Source organism: Gigantopelta aegis, chromosome 6 (assembly GCF_016097555.1).
Source record: "Gigantopelta aegis isolate Gae_Host chromosome 6, Gae_host_genome, whole genome shotgun sequence".
NCBI classification, from domain to species: domain Eukaryota; kingdom Metazoa; phylum Mollusca; class Gastropoda; order Neomphalida; family Peltospiridae; genus Gigantopelta; species Gigantopelta aegis.
In genome coordinates, this window is record NC_054704.1 from 13,504,383 (window position 1) to 13,529,066 (window position 24,684).

Here is a 24,684-nt window from a genome sequence, read left to right on the forward strand (position 1 = left end):
ACATTTACTAACCTCACTCGAGATGTTATCGGTTGGTCGAGAGTAATTCGCTGTCAAGTGGAAACAAACGATAGGTGCTCGGTATCTTTATATTAAATAAAGCCATACTTTAGCAGTGGACATTTAACAAAATTGTATATCTCAAAAGATGTTCGGTCTGTGAATGTTTTTCTTTGTTTGGTTAAATTTTTGTTTTTTATTGTTCTTTCTCGTTTTCTTTCTTCCTCATCTTTTACTCCATCTATACATATATTTACGTTTACCTGATATTGGAATCGATTACAAATACTAAAACGTTCAATACAGTGAAAATACATAGAATTTTAAACGTAGAATGCATAAGAGACAGGGGTCTTTGGGGGCCTGGCAGCCCCACGACTAGAGCATTAAACATATTTTAAGGTAAATACAGAACATATCTTTCTTTCTGATACTCTGTATTCTTTAGGGGATTTTTAGACCTTGGAGTGGATTGAATGCTTACTACACGTATGCGATTGGTGTGTTCTCATTTTGTGTTATGTAGTGATGTATGTAGTGATTATAACGGAACTGAGAACATTTTTAAATTTCCTTTACATTAACAGTGCCATTTCATACGAACCTCTGTTATGTTCCTTGATATTATAATCGTTGTCCCCACCACCACCACCACCACCATCATCCCAAGACAAACGTTAACTATGACCCTGGATGTTTCACTGTAGATACAAACTGCACTGGAATATGTGTCCCTGTTTCCTGCACAAGGGATTGCCTATTTATATATTACACTTCCATGTAGGAATACTGTTCTTGAACAAATCAAGTTAATGAATCTTCTCGTTTGAAACTACTATCTATCAATTACATGCGACTTACGCAGTTATTGAATTATAAGTTTTTGTGCTTCAGATAAACAAATCAATATTCTTTATCCTGCAAAGAAAATGTGTTTAACCAACGCGCCTTTACTTTCACCAATCCCGGTTTCATTTACAGAGAGCGAAAGTTCTTGTACACGGTGCCAATATATTACACTCTACAAGCGAAAGATTAAAACAAACGATAAAGTGTGCTTTACACGACAATAAATGTTCCTCGCTGATGGACGATTACGCGTTCTTGACTCCAGATTCCAAAGTCCATATCACGATCAGGGCACAGGGGCAGAAGCACGAAATTGAATTGGATCGTCACTAAGAAACTATTAAGAGCTTTACAATTTCTCTAGCTATTGGACGGCCTTTTCAGAGATAATAAGGGTATGATAGAATTCTAATCGGCACTGTGGAAGCAGTAGGCCCCGGGGAAAAGACTCACGGAGAAGCTCATTACCGCCAATGACTGGTGTTGTACGGATCCTGAAAACTAATAATAGGGTATTCTTTTCGCTTCTGACAATGGTACCTCAGAGTGGTCTCAAGCCAGACTTTTCGCACACAATGAAACCAAATACATCATTTGTGTGTGGGGGTTTTTTTTCCGGAACGGAGAACCGGATGTTGTAAGATATCATTCTCTTAGGCTGTCTGTTTTTACGAATCTCATCAAACGAAATGTAAAATATTTGAGTTTAAAGAAATTTCATCGCGAATCTCACCAAATGAAATGTAATACATTCAAATTTAAAGACATTCGGCCACGTATTCATTTGGGGGTGTCATTGACTGGTAGGTAATAAATAGAGACTGTTTTACTATTTTCCCAAATGGTTACTTTTATTAATATTATTATTATAAATTATGTCACTGGTGATATTTTCACGAAATACGAAGCAATAGTGTTAACTGTCGGTGCGTTTAGCTGTTATCTCCATGTCACAAACTAACATTGGAAAAACAGTACACAATTATAAAATTTATATTATACATGCTTGTATTTCCGTAAATGATTCCCTGTTGTTATTGACAACCAGAGACAAGGGTGATCCGTACGCGTACATTTGAAATAATGGTTAGTTAAATCAATCGAGGAACAACTTCTGTTACCATTAGCTAGATAATTTACTCTTCTGTGTATTTCAGTGCCTGCTTTAAAGTGACGGGCCCTAATTTTTAAACACTACCGTTTATCTGTCACTAGTAGATCCGTGTTTGAAAACTCAAAACAGACATTACTTACATGTTATTGTTTAGACTATCCATTTCTGTATATGAGTGTTCCTGGTCATCCTGGTCTTTGTGATATTGTAAAATTCACTTACCATAATCCTAAGAGAAGTAACGGTTATGGATACGAGCTCGGTTATTTTCAAAAAGTATTTTCCCGTTTCAACGTCACAGACTCTTATTTCACTGTATTGTATATGTGTTGCAGGTTTAAATATTAACCACAGGATCTGCATCTGTATGCAATTTGTGAGTGATGCTATGTTCGATTGACGACAAGGGTACACAAATTGCAATGAAAAAAGGGTCTTCAAAGAGTGTTTCATTTATATGGGGCTGTAACTATTGGAGGGTCCTCTTTTTAGTTTAGAAGGGTTCGTTTTGTTCAGCTGCAGAAATTTCAATACTGACTAATTCTCATTGTGAAAAAACTGACGTAGCTGAAAGAAAAACATAATTGGGGCAAAGGACACTTTCCGTTGCAAGATGTGTTCATGATAATCAAACTACGACTTGTCGCATTTAAATGAAGACGTCGTGTCTAACCGTTTGTGTTTCCGTAATTGCGTTTGCTCACACTGTACAATTTGCTGTGAAATCATATATAAAAATTACAGTACTTTTCACATTTTCTGTTTATCCAATTATTTCCTGTACTAGTTCGGTCGGAAATTTGCTGCTAACTCCCAGCAATCTCGAATGCGCCGTCGCGGCGAGTCACTGGATTATGGATATCACTGTGAAAACGATTTATTACAGACTTCATAAATACCATGCTTTGCGCACAGTAAACGAGTGCAATAAATAAGGAAAGAAAACAATCTATATGACATAATATTCTCTATACATCTATACAGACTATTTTTTGGTCTTATTTTAATTAAATATTCAACAGTTGAGAGAGAGAGAGAGAGAGAGAGAGAGAGAGAGAGAGAGAGAGAGAGAGAGAGAGAGAGAGAGAGAGAGGGGGGGGGAGAGAGAAGGGAAGCATGGGGAAAGAGGGAGGGAGGAAACATCAAAGACAGACAAAGAACGAAAAAAAGAAAGAAAGAAAATAGAGAGATACGTAGGTGACTGTATACATTCTTGGAAATGTTTTAAACTAAAGTCGTTGATTTAGTAATGATATTTTGAGATATATACAGAAAGGAGCATGTGCATTAATTACATTACTCCGATGCGTTATGTTAAATGTTGTAAAACAAAACTGGCCATTCTGAAATAATATGCTTCACGATGAATACACAGTGGTTTCTTCCTGCCAACACAGTGGCAATCACAATTAACACCCAGGCAACACATCGGCAACACACTGGTAACACATAGTAAAACCTTAGCAATACTCTAGTAACTCACTAGCAACACCAAGGCAAGGCAAGACGGTGCCTGCAATATAGAACACATTGCATAAATCTGAATGACAAAACCGTGTTTTAGGAGGACAGCCACTCCCCTAAGAGATCCGCAATAGGATATTTCATCCCCGTAGAACAGCTAGTCCCAAGACTAGAAAACCCACACTTGCACAGGACAGAGCCCAATGGAATATATACAGTTGTGTGATGGCATGCACGCATGAATTGCTGTAACAACAGTGATGATATTAACGCATTCAACATTAATATACATGTAATTGCAACTTTTTTCAAACAAAACACCTTAAGAGTAATTGCAAGTTTTACTGCACATAATTAAGTACATCTTGTTAAGAATAAAGAACACTGTGTGTGCTTGACTTACTGGTGGTGGATTCTTCGCAACTTCTGGAGTTGAAAAAGTATACGAAGATCAGTATACGACATCGCGTGTTGAACCAATTTAGTCTCGTCTCCGTGGTTGGTCCCAGACCTCAAGTGCGCAGTGTGCGATCAATACGAGATAATTGCGCCATTTTGTAGCCCCGTCAGCAGTAACGCAATTCGTCACGGCACCTGCTACCAAACTACGGCTGCAACTAGAACAAAACCGCAACAAGGTTACTTCCCCTTCATTTGAGGTAGCAGATGCCCCGAAGATTGCAATACAAGGGTTTGTGGTATTCGTGGTTTTCTGTCCCGCTATGGTACTCCTTTAGGGAGTAATGGCCAAACATGGCTAATCAGGTTTTCAGTTTTCGGTGTAGACAGCAGATCTGTTTTAGTAGAGTGAAACTTGTCGACAAAGGAAAGAGAGACACAAATGAAGAAAGAACTAATTTCAGTAGTTCTGCCAATATGATAACTTTAAAAGAAAATGTCTTTAGGGAAGTGTTTTGGGGTGTCATGTAAACTGAGAAAAAGTGTCAGATGCAAGTTTTATTCTATTTCTGAATTTCTGGTGCGAAAGTTATCAGCATGTGAATAAAGTTTAGACCTCTGTTTGTATAACATTACATGTACATAAATATGTGTCTAGTCCATTGTTACAAACATGTTCTATGTCCACTTGGGTTACTTTGGAAGTGCGTGAGCGGGAATTGTGAAAATGCATGATGCCTAATATTGGTCATGAAAGACATGGACCTAGCATTAGTTGACGAATCCTGTAAAAGTAGATATTTTAATCACGGTTGCTCTTATGTATAGGGGGCGAGACGTAGCCCACTGGTAAAGCGCTCGCTTGATGCGATGTGGGTCTGGGATCGATCCCCGTTGGTGGGCCTATTGAGACATTTCTCATCCCAGCCAGTGCACCGCGACTGGTGTATCAAAGGCCGTGGTATGTGATATCCTGTCTATGGGATGGTGTATATAAAAAAACCTTGCTACTAATTGAAAAATGTAGCGTGTTTTCTCTCTAAGACTATATGTCAATATTGCCAAATGTTTGACATCCAATAGCCGATGACTGATAAATCAATGTGCTTTAGTGGTGTCGTTAAAAAAACAAATTACTCTTAAGTGTATTAAATACGTTTTCATTCGAATAGGGTTTTATTTCATTTTATTAGTGGAACGAAGTATACGTGGGGTATACCCATCACACTTGTTTCAAAACCTTCCAACAACTGAGATATCTTTGTTTTTGGTAACACCCCTGCGTGTGCTGTAACCTCACCGTGGTGCAGGGGTGTAACATTCTCTTTGAGAATACAGTACAAAATTGAAGTTTTGAGTAAAATTCAGTATCCGTAAAATTCTGTGATATTCGTGTTTTTGCACAGTTCTTTACACTGTTTTTGTTCAAGTCTTGAATTTTTATATTGATGTTGATCATCACTTTATTTATTTGCATTACCATAGTTTGACACCCAATAGCCGATGTATTTTTCGTGCTGGGGTGTCGTTAAACATTCATTCATTCATTCATTGTTTTGGTAACATGTTTTCAAATGTCTTCTTCAAATCAATGTCCATCGCTAAGCACCTTTATGTGTCAAGTGATTGTTGTTTTGTGAGCACATCACCACCAACAACAACACTACAACATTAAACTGTATTTTTTTTTTATTTAAGCAAAAATTAATTTACGTTTTTAACACATTTTAATTTTAATCCATATTGCATATACACTCCTCTCTTCTTCCGCATCAGATTCTCTTAAGATAATAAATATTCAACCGTGTGTTAGCATCTAGCTAGAGCAGTGTGAAGCTAATACAGGTATTTACTATAAACAAGTTAGTTTATCAGGAGCCTAGTTCGTTCTTTTAAGCAGCGTTTGTATTTTGCATGCCATTATTGACGATTTCCTTACACACTTTGCAGTTTGTCGCCAAATGTCGCTGGGAGTGTTCGCCATCTTGGGTCAGAAGGAAATCATATCCTCCGATATCGTCCAGTCTTTCACTAACACCTTCCATATGCCTTTCGTGACGACCAGCCTGTCGCACATCACCGCCAGAAGGAATTCTGGGTACGAACTTCACCTCCGGCCAGACTACACGTCCGCTCTCATTGACGTCATCGAATATTTACGCTGGGATCACGTTCACTTCCTGTACGATTCAGACGAAGGTGTGTGTGGCCATTATAAATAACTAGACATACATAATAGTATTATATATATTTTTTTTTTTTGCTACTATATATGTTAGTCGTGGACTAGTGCAATCAACGAACTTAAGAACAACGAACATGTAATACAATATGATATGAAATTATAATACTACCTTTTTCATTGACGAATTTAAATACCCGACAAAATGTGTGTTTTTGCAAAACCATGAACATTTAAGCCCTAAGCATTCTGTAGGTATGTGATTTAGATTGCCAAGTAGGCGCATCGATCAAGAATTAAAAGCTTTGGGTCATTTCAAGAATCTGTCGTTTTGGGTCAATACTTTTGTAAATATTCGTTTGCCATTTTAGTCAATTTTTTTCATTTAAAAAGTATATAATCATACTTAATTTGGCAGTCAGGTTTAAAAAAAGGGGATTCATGCTTCCTTGTACATTCTCCACTACGTAGTTTACATTTGCATAATGTATATTATTTGTAATGTATTGCAATATTTGATACAGTTAAAGAAACTCTTGGGAGTGACTGTCCTCCTATAAGCGAGGCACTAGATAGCGATTCATGGAACCATCTACTATTTTGCCAAATGCCCATTCCACTCTGCATTGTGCAGAGATAGGGCCCTGATCATGTTTTACGGTTTTGTCGTTCAGATCGATGTAAATTTATTGTTTCAGAAGAAATATCACGATTCATACCAACGTGGATCTTAACGTTACCATGGTTTCAGATTATTATAGTTTGATCATGACTAATAATTTAATTTAATTTATTTTTTGTAGGTTTGTTACGAATTCAGAGGATATTTTGGTCAATGCGAAACCACAGCGTGCAGTGGTTCTCCGTGAAACGTTTTAATGACATAACTCGCGTCCATGACGACTTGAGACGACTTGACCGCAGTAACTTCAGTCCTCCTAAGAACTTCGTCCTTGACCTTTCGTCTGAATACGCCTACAACCTCGTGTTAAAACAGGTACGTCACGATGGTAGTTTAGTGTGGATGTTTTCACATATATAGATTATGTTTGTAACTCTTCATTGTGGAAAAAAAGTGTTTCATCGAATACATTGTTTAAAAACGTGGGGGACGGGGGGACGGGACTTAGCTCAGTGGTAAAGCGCAGACCTGATGCGCGGACGATCTGGGATTGATCCTCGTTGGTGGGCCAATTGGGTTATATCTCGTTGCAGGCAGTGCACCACGACTGGTATATTAAAGGCCGTGGTATGTGCTATCATGTCTGTGGGATGGTGCATATAAAAGATCACTTGCTACTAATGGAAAAATTTAGCGGGTTTCCTCTCTATGACTGTGTCAAAATTATCAGATGTGTGACATTCAATGGCCGATGATTAATAAATCAATGTGATCTAGTGGTGTCGTTAAACTAAACAAACTTTGTTTAAAACTGCAGCTATAGGTTATTAACATAGTAATTGTCACGTTTTGGTCCAGATGGTTATGGATAAAATCTGCTATCCCCAATTATGCTGCTCCATTTAACCAGCAATATATATTTTAAGTCCATTATAGCACATGTCATGGTTTTCGATACATCAGGGGCGGGACGTAACGCAGTGGTAACGTACTCGCCCGATGCGCGATCGATCTAGGATCGATTCCCGTCGGTGGGCCCATTGGGCTATTTCTCGTTCCAGCCAGTGCTCCACAGCTGGTGTAACAAAGGCCGTGGTATGTACTACCCTGTCTGTGGGATGGTGCATATAAAAGATCGCTTGCTGTCAATCAGAAAGAGTAGCCCATGAAGTGTCGACAAGGAGTTTCCTCTCTCAGTATTTGTGTGGTCCTTAACCATATGTCCGACGCCATATCACCGTAAATAAAATGTGTCGAGAACGTCGTTTAATAAAACATTTCCTTCCTTCGATACATCAGTCGTGGAGTGCCAGATGAAATGCAAAGCTACACAACTAGGCATTTATTTAACATTTGATAGTCAGTAGCATGGCTTTCAGATTTGATTGATATCCAAGAATACAACTTTGAGAGTTGACAACCAAAACTGGTTATGTTGACTGCGTAAATAGGAATATACCACAATTTACACTCTTTTGTTTTTCTCTGTTTTTTTCTTCTTTTTTTATTACCCCCAGATCCTTGAATCATTGTCTTACAGTATCACATAAAAGTTATATACAAATATTATGACATACAAAATTATAAAAATACATATTATATGTGATGTTTAAGATTTTCTGTTTACAAATATGAATCTATATAGGCTTACTCATACAATTAGTTTCCAACTTGTAATCTGAGGGTCAAAAGGGAATAATAAGAATAAAAAAAAACAAAGAGAGAAGAGAAGGAAAGGGTAAGGGAAGATAAGGAAAAGAATTCAAGCAGAGATTCGTTAGATACCCAGGTCAACTTTAAAACTGATTGTTATTGGATATTTAATATAATAATAATGACATTTGGTATCTAACAGAGACAGACAAAGTATGAAAGTAAAAGTATGATGATTAAAAAGAGATATAGCAAAGATATGTTTTTAATTTCCAAACAAGCTATGTCATTTTATAGATAGAAACATAGGCATACAAATATGCAAGATATAATTTTATGTATCATCATTAAAAAGGTGAAGCCACTTTCCCCAACGTTCATTAAATTTGTCATACTCGCAGTTTTTGAAGTAAATATATTTGTCAATATGAAATTTATGTTGCAGTGTATTTTTAATAATATTAATATTAAGATGATTGCCGAGTATTTTCGTACAATAGATATGATATTTTACATTAATTATTAACCAGATAACTACATATACTTGTTGATTTCACCATTTATCATGCCAAATATAAACACAATTAATTTATTGGTTTTGCTTTGATTGAGTGGGGGCAGTTTGATTTTTTCTGTGTTTGTTTGTTGGGAGGTGTGTGTGTGGGAGGGGGAGGGGGGGCAGTATTGTGTTGTTGGTTTTTTTGGGGGGTTTTAGGGTGGGTTCCGGGTTTGTTTGTTGGTTTTTCTTATGTTATTGTTTCGAGGGCTTTTTTTCAGCTGGGTGTATGATTTTTATTTTAATAATTTAAAAATTGCTTTTTGGGTGGGTTAAAAACAAATAAATTCTTAAACGTTAAGATTTGTTTGGGGTTTGTTTTGGGGGGTTTTTTCAAAAATATATTTTGGACATACTATGGTCTGGATATCAGACCTCGATATGCTTTATAAAAATAATACCATCATAAGAGTACTCGGAGAAATTCCAGCTACTGCAAATGATTTATAATCAACGATTATTTGATAATATTTGACCGCTCGCGTCTCGCTTATTTGTTTGGCCACCGTCAAGTTCATCTTAGGGGTAATTTGAAGCAATTTGTTTTCTGCGTCTATTCAGAATGGGTTTAATGATGAATTTGCCAAATAATGGCTGCTATTGTATGGTACGCGACCGTCATATAGCATGGCCGCCAACACACTATTAAATGAAGCGTAGCATTAAGAGCAATCTTGTCAAACACGCAATTCTACTTGTAGATTGCTCGGCTCTTCGTTTAATACGAATCTTACAGACACGTGGCACATTCATACAGATGTAAGATAGGAATAAATAACTAAAATTTTACTTAAGTATAATATTTATTTTACTAGCGGTCACTATAGTCCCCTGTGAGTTTCTTCTCGGGATTTGTAACCATAATGGAAGGACATCACAGCACTGTTTATTGTTGAAACATGATTGGCCGCTGCTCGTTAATGACTTGCTATTAATCATTTACACATTGTGTGTGCTATCTTCAAATTACACATGTTTAAAGCTGTTTTTGTGTCAGCCTGGATTTACTGTAGATTCCAGTACCGTAGACTAAAGGAAATCACACAATTCTGTTCCATGTGTATTTATTATCCCATCAATGTATTTATTATCCCATCAAACAATGGTTTATTTTTGCCATGAAATCAAATGTCAAACCATCTGACATGTACAAATTCTAACAAATTGTCGAAACTTGAATAAATGAAAAGCCTTGACCAATTTTACTTCACATTCTAGAAGGATCCGTATTAGACAAAATGTGCTTAAATCAACACAATGTAGCTTTGTTTTTGTGTGTCATTGTGAAGACATTTACCCGTTTTTGTAAGCAAATTGTATCCTATAAATCGTTAGTGTAAGTCGTACTGTGAGAAAACAAAAACGAGACTAGTGATTAACGTCAATTATGGGGAGCCATTTATGATATTACCATATTGATATAGTGACATACTGGGTGAGCTAAAAATCACTCTCCTTGAACTAGTCTCACGGGAGTGATGGAGAGCGAGAGTGATAGCTCTCCTTAAACGGTGGAATCTGAGAATGCGTCTTTAATTTGCTATACGTCACTTACAGCGTGTATGCAGTGCATTTTCACTGTCGCAGACCCAGAGCGTGCAATCCACCATAGCGCAGCAGCTATAGCTTCTGACAGACGTTGTTCTTATTGGAGTTCCGTGACAGATTAACTCAAAGCGGAGTAAAAAGGTTCCTGATCCTGTTGTGTGAGAAGACTACTTTGCGTTAATTATGGTTTATTGGGATACGGGAGCCGTAATCCTGTTTTCCGCTAGGTGCAAACTCTTAGGAAATCCCGCGGCGTGATGACGAATACTACCTCCAGTGATGTATTGCTCTCAGTTAAACCTCTACAGTTACGAGATGATGCTTTAGCTTCACCTTGAAAATAACTGTCACAAAAAAGCTAGATATATGTCGTATAAAGAGAGTGAATGGCAGTGAGATAGAAAGACATTTAAACAGACAAATACGTGGATGGATGGTTGCTTGGATGAACAGAAGAACAGAGGGGCGGACGGATCGATGGATGAATGGATGCATGCTTGAATGGATAGATGAGTGGGTGGGTGGGTGCATGGGTGGTTGGTGGAATGGGTATATAGGTGGGTGGGTGGAATGGATGGATGTGTGGGTCGTTGTCTGGCTGGATGGATGGACGGACGGATGGATGGAATGTGTAGGTTTGGGAGTTTGCATGGATGGTTGATTGAATGGATCGATGGGAGTGTGTATGGCTGATTGGATAGATATGTAGACAAACGGACGGATAGCCGGATGGATGGACAGATAGGTAGAACGGAAAAAACTGTTTTATTTAATTTAACAAATATAACTGATTTAATACAACCATCTAACCCCTTATGGACGATGTTCTACAAAAACCCAAGCAAATAAAAAGAAAATAAACGCTAGCCAGAAGAGAGCTCTTCGGTTTCATGTGTTCTTTAACACCATGCCAGAAAATAACTGAGAGATAAAAAAGAGAGAGTTACATTTGATTATACATATACAGAGAGAAGCTCTCAAACTGCTGGAACCGGCGACCAGGGTTGTTCCTGGTGCTCAATCAAGAGGTGCCGTTTCCATCACTGGCAAGCACTTGATTGAGGTCGGGAGAGTTGGACTTTCACGAAAGAGCACGAGCATTAGAAATGACAGTCATTGCTTAATGTGAGAAATTGTATCTTTGGCTAAATCAATAAATGGCAAGAATCCATTTTGCTATTCTTGTCACAAGTTTGAAGGCAGCGTCAAGCAATGCATTATATATTTGAAACCGTTCTTGTCGGCTGTCCCGTGCGATACTCAGAATGGCTTTCGCGCCTTAGAAGGATCCGTATTAGAGATAATGTGCTAAATTAATAAACACAGCTATGAAATAGGTGTTGATAACGTGTCCTTATTACACAAATAGCCACAAACCAATTATGTTTTTAACATATGTAGAATAGTTCTGTTGAAGTATTTCTTGTGTCTAAACTCTGGATTACGTTATTTAAGATGTACATATTTTCACTTTAGTATTATTATTCTGTTTAAGAAAACTTAAATATGTTAATAGACAATAGTTGTAAGACGTCGGTGGGGTGGGTATGTTAGAATAACAACAGTATAATTAACTGCGGGTGATTTCACACTTGTACTGATATTAACGGGTTGATCAAGAATCCAGATAATTAGCCGCCGTTTCTGTATTCTCACAAACCACTAGAATGCCTCATTTTCATATTTGTCTCGACGCTTGTATGCCAGTCTGATAAGTCAAATATTTGCTCAGAAACATGTTTCGATGGAAGCAGTCTAATAATCTTCGAGCAGTCGCTTAATTTGGAATCTCATCTAGATAGGGGCGGGACGTAGCCAGTGGTAAAGCGCTCGCTTGATGCCAAATGTTTGACATCCAATAGCCGATAATTAATAATTCAATGTGCTCTAGTGATGTCGTCAAACAAAACAAACTTAACTCATCTAGATAGAGTTTTCTTCTCCTACTCCAGATAGTAATATGGTGACGTACTGTTAAAGGAATACCCTGAGTTTGCTACATTTCTAATGACTAGTATTAAATATCAAATATATTTTTGTTTAGAATATCAGTGTCTGTATATTCAATGTGTTTCTGATTGTCTTAATATTTGTAAACAAGACAAACTAGATTTGGTATCCCAATAATGTCGTATGTACGAAAATATATATAAGGAAACAACATTACGTTTGTCCCAGTGCAAACACTAGGGTGATCAGAAACACGTTTAATATATAACTACTGATATTTTAATTAGAAATATATGTTTAATATGTAATTACAGTCGTTAAAAAGTATTTGTTGGTCGACGTCATCTTAATAATCGCCAAAAACTCAGGATAGTTCATTTAATGCAATCGTGTCCTATGGAGGACATCATCGTACTGTTTACTATTGGCGCACCGCTGTACCTTTGGCGCATCTCTGTACCGCTGACGCAAATCTTTGCCGCTAGTATAAATCCATACCGTTATGATTTGTGTAACGCTCTACCATTTACACAAATATGTACCATTCACATTAGACCACCCCTGAACCTTTGATGCAACTGTGTAACGTGCCGGAATTCTGTACAGTAAACACAAACGTGTACCTTTCGTACTTCAAGTCGCTGTGCCGTTGGAACACATTTAACTCGAGGCGCAAATTTAAGTCAAGATTACACAATTAACTCGAGGTGCAAGTTTAAGTCAAGCTTACACATTTAACTCGAGGTGTAAAATTAAGTCAAGCTTACACATTTAACTCGAGGTGCAAATTTAAGTCAAGCTTACACATTTAACTCCAGAAACAAATTTAACTTAAGCTTACACATTTAACTGGAGATGCAAATTTAACTGAAGCTTACACATTTAATTGGAGGTGCAAATTTAAGTCAAGTTTACACATTTAACTCAAGGCGCAAATTTAACTTAAGTTACACATTTAACTGGAGGCGCAAATTTAAGTCAAGCTTACACATTTAACTCGAGGCGCAAATTTAAGTCAAGATTACACATTTAACTCGAGGCGCAAATTTAAGTCAAGATTACACAATTAACTCGAGGTGCAAGTTTAAGTCAAGCTTACACATTTAACTCGAGGTGTTTAAGTCAAGCTTACACATTTAACTCGAGGTGCAAATTTAAGTCAAGCTTACACATTTAACTCCAGAAATAAATTTAACTTAAGCTTACACATTTAACTGGAGATGCAAATTTAACTGAAGCTTACACATTTAACTGGAGATGCAAATTTAACTGAAGCTTACACATTTAATTGGAGGTGCAAATTTAAGTCAAGTTTACACATTTAACTCGAGGCGCAAATTTAACTTAAGTTACACATTTAACTGGAGGCGCACATTTAAGTCAAGCTTACACATTTAACTGGAGGAGCAACTCAAGCACAAGCCTTGCAACGGTCCGGGGTATTTCTGTACCGTCGACACAACACTACCTTTGGCGCAGCTCTGTGCCGCTGCTTCTAGCGTTGTTAGCCGTATACAATTAGCTCCCTTGTGTACCCGCTGGTAGTAGTATACAGTTAGCATCCTTGCAAAGAGTTCGCTTTTTGGTTTTGTACAGATCCATATTTGAAGCCTAATTATTTGAAATAGGAAGTACAATAGGAACGACAATTGGTTTTACACCAGCAGTGCAAACGGTTTAGCTGTAATGATGTTTGGTATTCATACACCAAGTTTTCTTTTTGACAAAACTGGGGCTCGATCGATTTAAGTAATTTTCAAACAGCTGGCTTTGTGAAAAATTGAATAGCTAAACCTATATTCGAATGAGTGTTTTTGTAAGGTTTGAAAGCAAAGTTTCCATAAATATATGCGTGATATTCGCCAACTCCCGTTTGTATGTGGTTTCTATGAGTGTGAACATTGTCAAAAATGCACCCACAATCATGCAGTTTGGGTACATTATGATGAAAGTAACACAAACATTTAACTAAGAAATATTTTAAATGAGTCCTCTTTATAATTATGACCCTTTTTGTAATTTCCTTGAGATTAACAATACTTGTATCTTTCTTTATTTTTAAACCACAGGTGGGCATTTAAGATGCATAAAGATTCACATGACATGCCTAAATCTCAGCTGAAGATTCACAAATAACTGTGGTCTTCTACGGTGTAACTTGCCGGAATTCTGTACCGTAAACGCAAATGTGTACCTTTGTTACTACTTTGCTCCACTGAGTCAACTTCAAATCGCTGTGTCATTGGAACACATTTAACTTGAGGCACAAGCTTAACTTAAGCCTACACATTTAACTGGAGGCGTAAATTTAACTCAATAACTTTACAAGCACGTGCCTCGCAACTCTTAAACTGTCCGGGGTAGTTCTGTACCGTCAACGCAAAACTATACTTTTGGCGCAGCTCTGTACCGCTGATGCTAGCGTTTAACTCCATACCGACCGATTACCCAACGCTGCACAATTCACGCGGGCGTGTTCCGCTGACGTAACCCCCTATGCCGCGCGCTCTCTCGCACAGCGGCAGGCATGTCGCTCTCAATACATTCAATTACAAACCCGTCTGTGACAAGGGGATCGATACCGCGCGATCTGGACCGACTGGCTTGATCCGTCTTAACTTTCCGTCGTCAATGATAGGCTTTGGGCTGCAAGTCGTCCAGTTATTTGTAAATGGTCACTGATTTGCGTAGTTCGGCTAATAGTAATGGCGGAAAATGGAAAAATTGCGGGACATTTTGCCTCTTGACACCAGAGAATAAATACTCCCCGGATTAACATCGAATTGCTATCGTAAAATTATGCGGGTTGTGTAAATAATACGGAAGAGATGGAGGTGTTTTTTTTTTATAGTGCTGTTATTTTAGTCAATGAAGCGCTCTTCCGTTCATGCAGTGTTCATGTCGGGATCATAGAAATCTATAGAAAATGAAAACACACTGGTCTGTTAATGCGATTAAGAGCTGGTTTCATTACAGCATTGTCAGTTTGATGAACAAGGCGAAAGTGCTGTATACTAATGAGTTTTCTGTGATGTGTATTGATAGTTTGTGTTTTGTTGAAAGCTGTCAGCATGGCTGGATGAATGAATCGATGTTTAATAACCACACAGAATAAAACAAACGTTCTGCAATATGTATGTACATTGTGTACTTATGTTATGGCCAGTGGGGTGTCCTTAATACAATCAATACCCAGTCCAGAACGAAAAGTTAAAGTTTGCTTTTGTTTAACGACACCATTATTATAGCGCATTGATTTATTAAACATGGGCTATTAGCTGTCAATCATTTGGTAATTTTGACATATAGCCTTAGAGAGGAAACTCGCTACATTTTTGTTTTATTAGTAGCAAGGGATCTTTTTTATGCACCGTCCCACAGACATGATAGCACATAACACGGCCTTTGATACACCAGTCGTTGTGCACTAACTGGAAAGAAAAATAGCCCAATGAGCCCACCAACGGGGCTCGATCCCACACCGACCGCGCATAAAGCGATCGCTTTACCACTGTACTATATTCCACCCCAACATTCTGGAAGATGTAAATACATTGTATACTAGGTCAGTGGGGTTTACTTAATAAAATTAATACCCAGTTCAGAATGATTAATGAAATATTATTATTTTGGAAGATGCGTAGGGATAAATATGTATCGGTGACGAATCGGCTGGAAATGTGTTTAATACAAAATGATATAAAAACAATTTCCTCCCCCACGCATTCAATCAATCAACCATTTGACTCGTGCATTCATCCACTTAAGATTTAAGCACGACTATCTTGGGCACATCCTCCGAGATTCCCCTGTGGGTGTGCCCATGACAGAGGAGAGGGCTCCCCCACGCACATTGCCATGTTATAATTGGAATAGTTCCAGCTATACGTCCAGCACCCATTTTATTTATTTATTTTCATTGTTAGGGTTGACCACCCTGTGACAAGAAGAGTAGCGCAGACATCAACACATACATATGAACTATGAAGATCAATCATAATATCTATGCATACTAACCAAATGACTTGAATTAACTATTGCAGAATACTTCCCGAATTCTAAGTGCTTCACAAATTTTACTTAAATTCCACTTCTGTGTATGACATTCTGTATTTAATAAAATTATCATTTTTAATCTACTGGGATGACACCTGTATTTTGGATACAGATATTTTATTCTTAAATCCCTATATAATGGACATATAAAAAAAAATGGAATTCATCTTCCAATATGTCATCACAATAGTGACACTGTTTGGGCAAGTCATGTCTGTATCTATTTCTATGAGTGTTAATAATTGTATAGCCTAATCTAAATCTTGTGAGTGCATTTCTAAAATGATGTATATTCCAATCCAAATGTTTTTCTAAAACTATAGTTGATTTAAAAGATCTATATATTTCATATCTATCACTACTATTTATATCTGTTAGCCATTCTTGTAAATATACATCTGTTAGTCTAAGTTTTAAAGTTTTTAGAAATATTTTAACATCACCAATTTCTTGAAATAGCCAGGCATAGCCAAAGCAACTACGGCATAAAATATTTTCCAACTGACCTGCCCAGTTATTTTTACCTTTGCAACAAAAATTATAAAGCATTAAGTATGTGTGTTTACATAGCCTAGAAGAAGGTAGCTGTAGCAGACGTGTCCAATATTTAACAGCTTTGATAATGGTTATAATGTAAAGGGGATAACGACCAGTCTCAGAATACACCATTAGATTTGGGGTTTGTGAGGGAACACATAAAAAACGTTTACATACAAATAAATGTACCTTTTCAATTTCAGGAAAACTGGAAAGGCCCCATACTTCTGATGAGTATGTTAACATAGGCATAACTTGACAGTCAAACAGTTTAAAAAATATTTTACTATTAAATGAACCCAATTTATATAATGATCTTATAATTTGAATAACAGCTCCTTTTGCTTTTGACAGAGTATGTTGTAATGCCAAATTTCTACTAAGTTTCGTAGTGAAATTCATACCAAGGTATTTATAACTATTTACAACTTTGATTTCAAGGTTTCCATATTTCCATATTTCTCTAGCAGAAAGGTACCCACCATTTCTAAAAACAATATTAGTCTTATCTAAGACAATAATAATATAATAGTCTTATCTAAATTCACAGTCAGTCAGACAAAGTCTATCAGCAGATTTCTTCAAATTTATTAAACTTCAATTTGTGCTGTATTGGCCATTTCAAAGAGAATGTTACACCCCTGCAGTCCACCAGGGGTAATTCTATCAACAAAATTATTTTGCGTGCAGTATCATCTGCAAAAAGTAGCAAAAATAACTCATTTAAGTTAGGTAGAATTTGTACACCATATTTACCACCCTCTATTACTTCATTTGCCAATTCATTTATAAAAAACAGAAAAAAGCAGAGGCCTTATTTTACACCCCTGTTTTACACGTAAGAGACATTTAAAGAAATCTGTAAACTCATGTGAATTATATCTGACACATGCCTTAACACATGCATACATAGCTTTCAACATATCCATTGTCTTACCATGAATTCCAATAGTTCTTAAAATATTCCACAATATATTTCTATTAACAGAATCAAAAGCCTTCTTGAAATCAATAAAAGCCACATACAACTTAGTACCTGATAGCAATCTATTTTGGATTAAGCCATATAGAGTACAAATATGGTCAATTGTTGAGTAATTAGCTCTGAATCCTGCTTGTTCTCTAAAAGTGTTCTTGTACTTTCAGCCCAGTGAGTTGAACGTTTATTTATAATGTGTGTATATATTTTACTCATAACAGACAATAAAGAGATACCACGATAAGTATCTGGGTTATTTATATCTCCCTTTATATGCAGAGGGGTGAACACCGATGTAGCCCAAACCTGTGGATATATACCCTTGTCAAAAACACCATTAATAAAAGGTATTAGAAATTTTATCAAAGCTACCTGTGATTCTTTCAATAATTCTGCCGATATACCATCAATCCCCATTGCTTTCCCAACTTCAAGTGATTTAATAGCTCCAATAATTTCTTCTTTTGTAATTACTTGATTCATAGCTTCTTTATCATTACTTAAATTATTATATTCATCATAATTATTTAGCGATATATCTTCATTATAATGTTGATCTCCGTGTGCCGGACCTCCTAAAACATTTTTAAAGTGTTTAAACCATTGATCTTTACTAATACTATTTCTTTGAGATACATTATAGTTTATCTTTTTAATTTCTTTCCAAAATACATTAGAATTATTAATATTGCCTAATAACACATGTAGTTTGTTATCACAGTATGTCCGTTTCGTCTCCCTAAGTAAATTAATTTATCTTCAACTGACTTTGATCTCTTAAATTAACGTAAAAAGTAGTTCGTTTCCTTTCGCATTTTGTAACACTCTTTATCAAACCAAGCATGTATGGGAACAAACTTCTTCTCCCTATCAGTGAAGGTTTTATACATACATGATGCATATTTTTAAAGCCAATTATTAAAACTTTCCAATGCATCATAAAACTTAGCACATTCTATATATACTCTTCAAAAGAAGAAACGCAAAACCACATTGTCGTAACATTTGGAGAATTGATTTAATTATTGAATGGTGAGTCCCATAATTACCAAATGTTGCAGGATTGTTCACAATTCACTCTAGTCCATTGTGAGTAAGTGATAGGACACACCACCAAGATCAAGGTCATCTGGAGTCAATACCGGGTGTGGCCTCCGCGTGTGTTGACAACTGCCTGGCACCGCCTGCCCATTGAAGCAACCAGAGTACGGATGACGTCCCGGGGGATGGTGGCCCACTCGGCCTGCAAGGCTGCTGCCAGCTCGGGCAGGGTCTGGGGCTGTGGTTGTCGCTGTCGGAGGCGTCGGTCCAACTCGTCCCATAGATGCTCAATTGGGTTCAAATCCGGTGATGTCGATGGCCAAGGAAGGACATTAATGTTGTTGTTCTGTAGGAAAGCCGTTGTGAGACGTGCTGTGTGAGGCCTGGCGTTGTCATGTTGGAACACTGCGTTGGCGTTGGCCATAACTGGAACGATGTGTGGCCGGAGGATCTGGTCAATGTAGCCCTGTGCATTCAGGTTGCCCTGCACGTGGACCAGGTCAGTTCTGCCAGTGTGTGAGATGGCTGCCCACACCATGACACTACCCCCGCCGAATCTGTCCACTTCCTGCACGCAGTTTGCCGCATAACGTTCACCACGACGCCTATACACGCGACATCTTCCATCATGACGTCGGAGCAGAAATCGGGACTCGTCACTGAACCACACCTGTCTCCATCGCAGTTGAGGCCATTGTCGATGAATCTGGCACCACTGCAGTCGGAGTCGACGGTGTTGTGGTGTTAAGATGACACCTCGAACTGGACGTCTGGCACGAATTCCTACCTCACGTAGGCGGTTCCGTACGGTCTGGTCGGATATCCTGCGCAAACCTGGTATTGCTGCGGCTGTGGAGGTGGCAGTAGTCAATCGTTCCCGAAGGTGGCGTACCCGGATGTAGCGGTCCTGCCCGGGGGTAGTGACCCGTGGTCGACCGGATCTAGGGAGGTCACGTGTTGATCCATGTTGCTGGTAACGGTCCCACAGTCTGGAGATGGTGCTTGGGGACACATGGAATGCCCTGGCAACGGCCGTTCTGGATTCGCCTGCGTCTAGTCGGCCGATGGCATTGTTTCTCTGCGGTTCACTGAGACGTGGCATGTCCTGGATTGTCAACTGTCGGCCAGATACAGAGGCCAGGCAAGCGAACACCCTGTACTTTTATACTGTCGGTGTTCATGTTGCACGTGCAGACAACGTACGTGCAGTGGTGACATGGTTTGCACGTGGCTGCGTTTTTGCGAATATTCACATTTTGGAACTTTATTGTACAGTAGCTGCGTTTTATCGAATGTAACCGTGGGAATGTGTTTGGGACATGCAATGACCTTATATTCACAAAGCATGAACCGGTAGGAAACATAAAATCGGAGTTATAACCCATTTGTACCCTTTTGCGTTTCTTTTTTTGAAGAGTATATATACTACTCAAAAGAATTTAAGGGTCAAAAATTTATAACCAAATAAGTTTCAGAGTGTATTAGATTGATGATGTAAACTACACCAAAAATTTAATTTATTGTTCCATATTTACAAAAAACAAACAAATAAACGTCACTGTATACAAGAAAGTCACATGACATGCTGTCAAAGTTGAAGGTTGTCAAACATGGATTTTACACATTAGAACATTCGTTTAATAGTGTGTGAATCCACCCCTGGCGCGAATACACTCGACACATCGTTGCCTCGTGCTGTTGATCAGACGTCTGAAGAACTCTTGGGGAATGGCCTGCCACTCTGCCATAAGAAGTTGACCCAGATCATGAAGGTTGGCCGGAGGGGCATGGTTATCCCGAACTCTCCTGCCTAATTCGTCCCAGGCGTGCTCTATTGGGGCCAAGTCAGGCGAATGTGCTGGCCAATCCATCCTGGCGATACCTTGTTGTCTGAGAAAGTCCGTTACCACCCTGGCGCGGTGGGGTCTGGCATTGTCATCCTGCAGAACTGCCCCGCCACCAATCTGCTGAAGGCCTGGGAGAACCAACGGCCGGATAATCTCATTCAGATAGCGAATTCCATTCAGATTGCCATCCACCACATAGAGGGGGGTCCTGTGGTGGATAGAGATGCCGCCCCACACCATGACGCTGCCACCACCGAACCGGTGACGTTGTCTAACGTTAACGTCAGCGAAGCGCTCCCCGGGACGTCTGTAGACACGAACCCGACCGTCGTTGAACTGGAGACTAAAACTGGACTCATCAGTGAACATCACTCGACCCCACTGAACACGTTGCCACCGCAGATGAAGTGTGCATCAGTGACGTCTGGCCGTTCTGTGACGTGGTAGGAGTGGTGGTCGAACAGCCTGGAGACGGCAGCGTAGATTATTGGCTCTCAGACGATTGCGTATGGTTTGATCAGACACTCGAGTTCCAGTCGCAGTCCGCAGATTGTCACGTAATCGGCGTGCAGTGGCTGTGCGTTGACGTAGAGCCATATTGGTGATGTAGCGGTCCTTTCTATTTGTAGTGCTTCGGGGTCTTCCCGAACGTGGACGATTTCGAACAGAATTCGTTGCTTGGTACCGTTGCCACAGTCGGCCAACGACACTCTGACTGACACCAAGTCTCAGAGCAACATTTCTTTGCGTATTGCCATCCTGAAGCCAAGCAATAGCCCTTCCTCGATCTTCGATAGTCAGTTGACATCGTACCATTGTCGAATTTGGAGTGTGCACCGTACACGAACGCAAGCTCCAATTATACGGAAATTCAGCATTGGGAACATGGAATACACATGCAAAGCGTGCAAATGAAGCGCTTTGTGAAAAAGCAAGTTATGGGCACTTAGCAGACCTTTCGCTTTCGCCCTAATTTACGTGCAAATGTAAGCATGTTTTCGCCATTAGAACTAGTCGACAGTGTCAATGACAGTGGATTTTAATTCATTTATGGGTTGCTTAGACCCACTTTCGTCAAAATGGAACAATACCATGCGTGACATTATGGTCTAGCTAATATAATTGACATTCAGATATATCTTAAGCCCTTAACAAAATCATCGTATGTATCATGATTTTCCAGATTCCCATACAATTTTTTCATAACACTTTTTCTGTTCATTATCAGAACAATCTAGGTATTTAGGAGTGCCTACAACGTCATTTCAACTTGTAAATGTTTGGACTATATTTGACATGATACATGTAGTGAAGAGCAAATAGAAATATGCATAGATGATATCAGAAAGTAGTCAATCACACTACAACCCTGTCGAGAAATATATGTGTATGAGCCATCAAACATGTTCAGACCATTTAAAATTAAAAGATCAAAGTTGCTACACATTTTAAGTAATTCATGGCCGAAATCATTATATATCATCTGACTTTCTGTCATGACAGCCATTGTGTGATTCACCCCCATCATCATCTATACAATATACCTCAGCATAATCAGACACTTCTGCACAGTCCAGCACGCATAAGATTGTTTAAGTTGTTATTGTTTTCGTTGTTGTTCATGTTATTGTAGGGGGCAGGGTGTAGCCCTATAACCGTAAATACCATGTTGTGTGTGTCGTGAAATAAAACGTTTCTTCCTACAGTTGTTGTTGCTGCTGTTGCTGTTGTTGTCGGGAACGAGACGCAGCCCTATGGAGTATATAAAACAGTTATTTCTTCATTTCTTGTTAATTTTGTTCTTGCAATAGTTGTACTCTTTGTTTTTGGTTGTTGATGATATTCTTTCTCTCTTTTTGTGTGGTTTTTTTGTGTGTGTGTTAAATCCTACAGTAGTGAAATCTTTAAATACCCCAGTTATGTTTATTATTTTCTAAACGTTTCAGATTCCTGAAGTTGGTATGAACAAAGATGGCTACAACTACCTACTTGGATCTTTGGTGAGTGGTGAGACTGTATTTCCTTTGATTTGTGTCCATGCACATTGTCATTAGGAGGTTACTCTGACTTGATTCATACCATTTATATTCTGAACAGAGTAAATGTTATTATTCGTTATAAACTAACCCTGAGACAAGTTATTAAACTATATAAAACGAATTTCTTCATTATTCTTTTGGCGTAACCAGAATTATATATATATATATATTTATATATATATATATATATTGAGGATCATCTACATTGGGCTATATGGGTCATGTTAGGGAATGGTGTGGGGGGGGGGGGGAACATTTTAAATCTTATATTTCAGCAAGGTACTAATGAAAGTGGTGTAGGTCACACTTACAAACTAATGAAGTGGGTGGAACTGTAATAACTGTAAAATGATAGGGCATATAATGCAAACACAATTTTATTTAACTTCCACGTCAAACACATGAAAGCCAAGCCAACTCAAACAGTTTTGTCATGCCCATATACAATGCTCGGTTCGGACATGCCCCCCCCCCCCCACCCACACATACACACCAGCCCCACTCGGGCCCTCCTGTTGACACGAGTAATACACATATTATCAGAGCGCATTATAATTTAAAGCAAATGTAACAACATGTTTGGTGTTTCAGGACTTCAAAAACTTGAATCTTTCTCGCTTCATCCATGGCGGCGTCAACGTGACAGGTTTTCAACTTCTTGATACGGACGCCGAGTTTGAAGACGACTTCCTCAAGTCCATGGTCAAGGTCACCGATAACATGCAAGGGCAGAACACGGTTCCGGTATGGACATTTAAGTTCATTTCAAAATGCATACATTTCATAATACTCGCTCCAGAAATGATGGAAGTGGCAGGGCCGTACCTAGTTTAAAATTTCCGGTGGGAGCGGTTGAAAAAGGAGCACCTTTTTCTTCTCTTTTCTTTTCTTTTGTGGGTAGGGGTAGGTCTAGGTACGGTCCTGGACGGGATATTGCTGTTTCGTAGTCTTCAGTGGCAATTAAACTTGCTTCTTTTTATTCCATTATTAGTAAGGAATTTTGTATATGTTCTTTCCCACAGACAGGGCACGAGGACACTATCACGGCCTTTGATGTGCCAGTCGCAGAGCACTGTTTAGACAAAAGCCAATGTGTTCAACGAGGAGGTTCGAACCTACAAACTAAGCACCTCAGGCGAGCGCTCTACAGACCCCATTCTTACTAAAGGCAGGCTCCACAGACCCCATTCTTACTAAAGACAGGCTCTACAGACTGAGCTAAACCCCATTATTACAGAAGACAGCCTCTTAAGACTGAGCTAAACACCATTCTTACTAAAGACAGCCTCTACAGACTGAGCTAAACCCCGTTCTTACTAAACACAGGCTCTACAGACTGAGCTAAACCCCATTCTTACTAAAGACAGGCTCTACAGACCCCATTCTTACTAAAGACAGGCTCTACAGACTGAGCTAAACCCCGTTCTTACTAAAGACAGGCTCTACAGACTGAGCTAAACCCCATTCTTACAGAAGACAGCCTCTACAGACTGAGCTAAACCCCGTTCTTACTAAAGACAGCCTCTACAGACTGAGCTAAACCCCGTTCTTACTAAAGACAGGCTCTACAGACTCAGCTAAACCCCATTCTTACTAAAGACAGGCTCTACAGACTGAGCTAAACCCCGTTCTTACAGAAGACAGGCTATACAGACTGAGCTAAACCCCGTTATTACAGAAGACAGCCTCTACAGACTGAGCTAAACCCCGTTATTACAGAAGACAAGCTCTACAGACTGAGCTAAACCCCATTCTTACTAAAGACAGGCTCTACAGACTGAGCTAAACCCCGTTCTTACTGTAGACAGGCTCTACAGACTGAGCTAAACCCCGTTCTCACTGAAGACA

General features: G+C 38.8%; 1 protein-coding gene across 2 annotated transcripts in view; it reads left to right on the top strand.

Annotated features, from left to right (window-relative positions):
* Positions 1 to 24,684, top strand: part of LOC121375231 (glutamate receptor-like) — a 74,142-nt gene that overhangs the window by 22,941 nt on the left and 26,517 nt on the right. For both annotated transcript variants that reach the window (XM_041502553.1, XM_041502554.1), the window contains 4 exons: positions 5,777 to 6,025; positions 6,812 to 7,005; positions 22,744 to 22,797; positions 23,428 to 23,580. In XM_041502553.1, the coding sequence (XP_041358487.1) occupies positions 5,777 to 6,025; positions 6,812 to 7,005; positions 22,744 to 22,797; positions 23,428 to 23,580 (650 nt within the window). The remainder of the gene's footprint in view (positions 1 to 5,776; positions 6,026 to 6,811; positions 7,006 to 22,743; positions 22,798 to 23,427; positions 23,581 to 24,684) is intronic.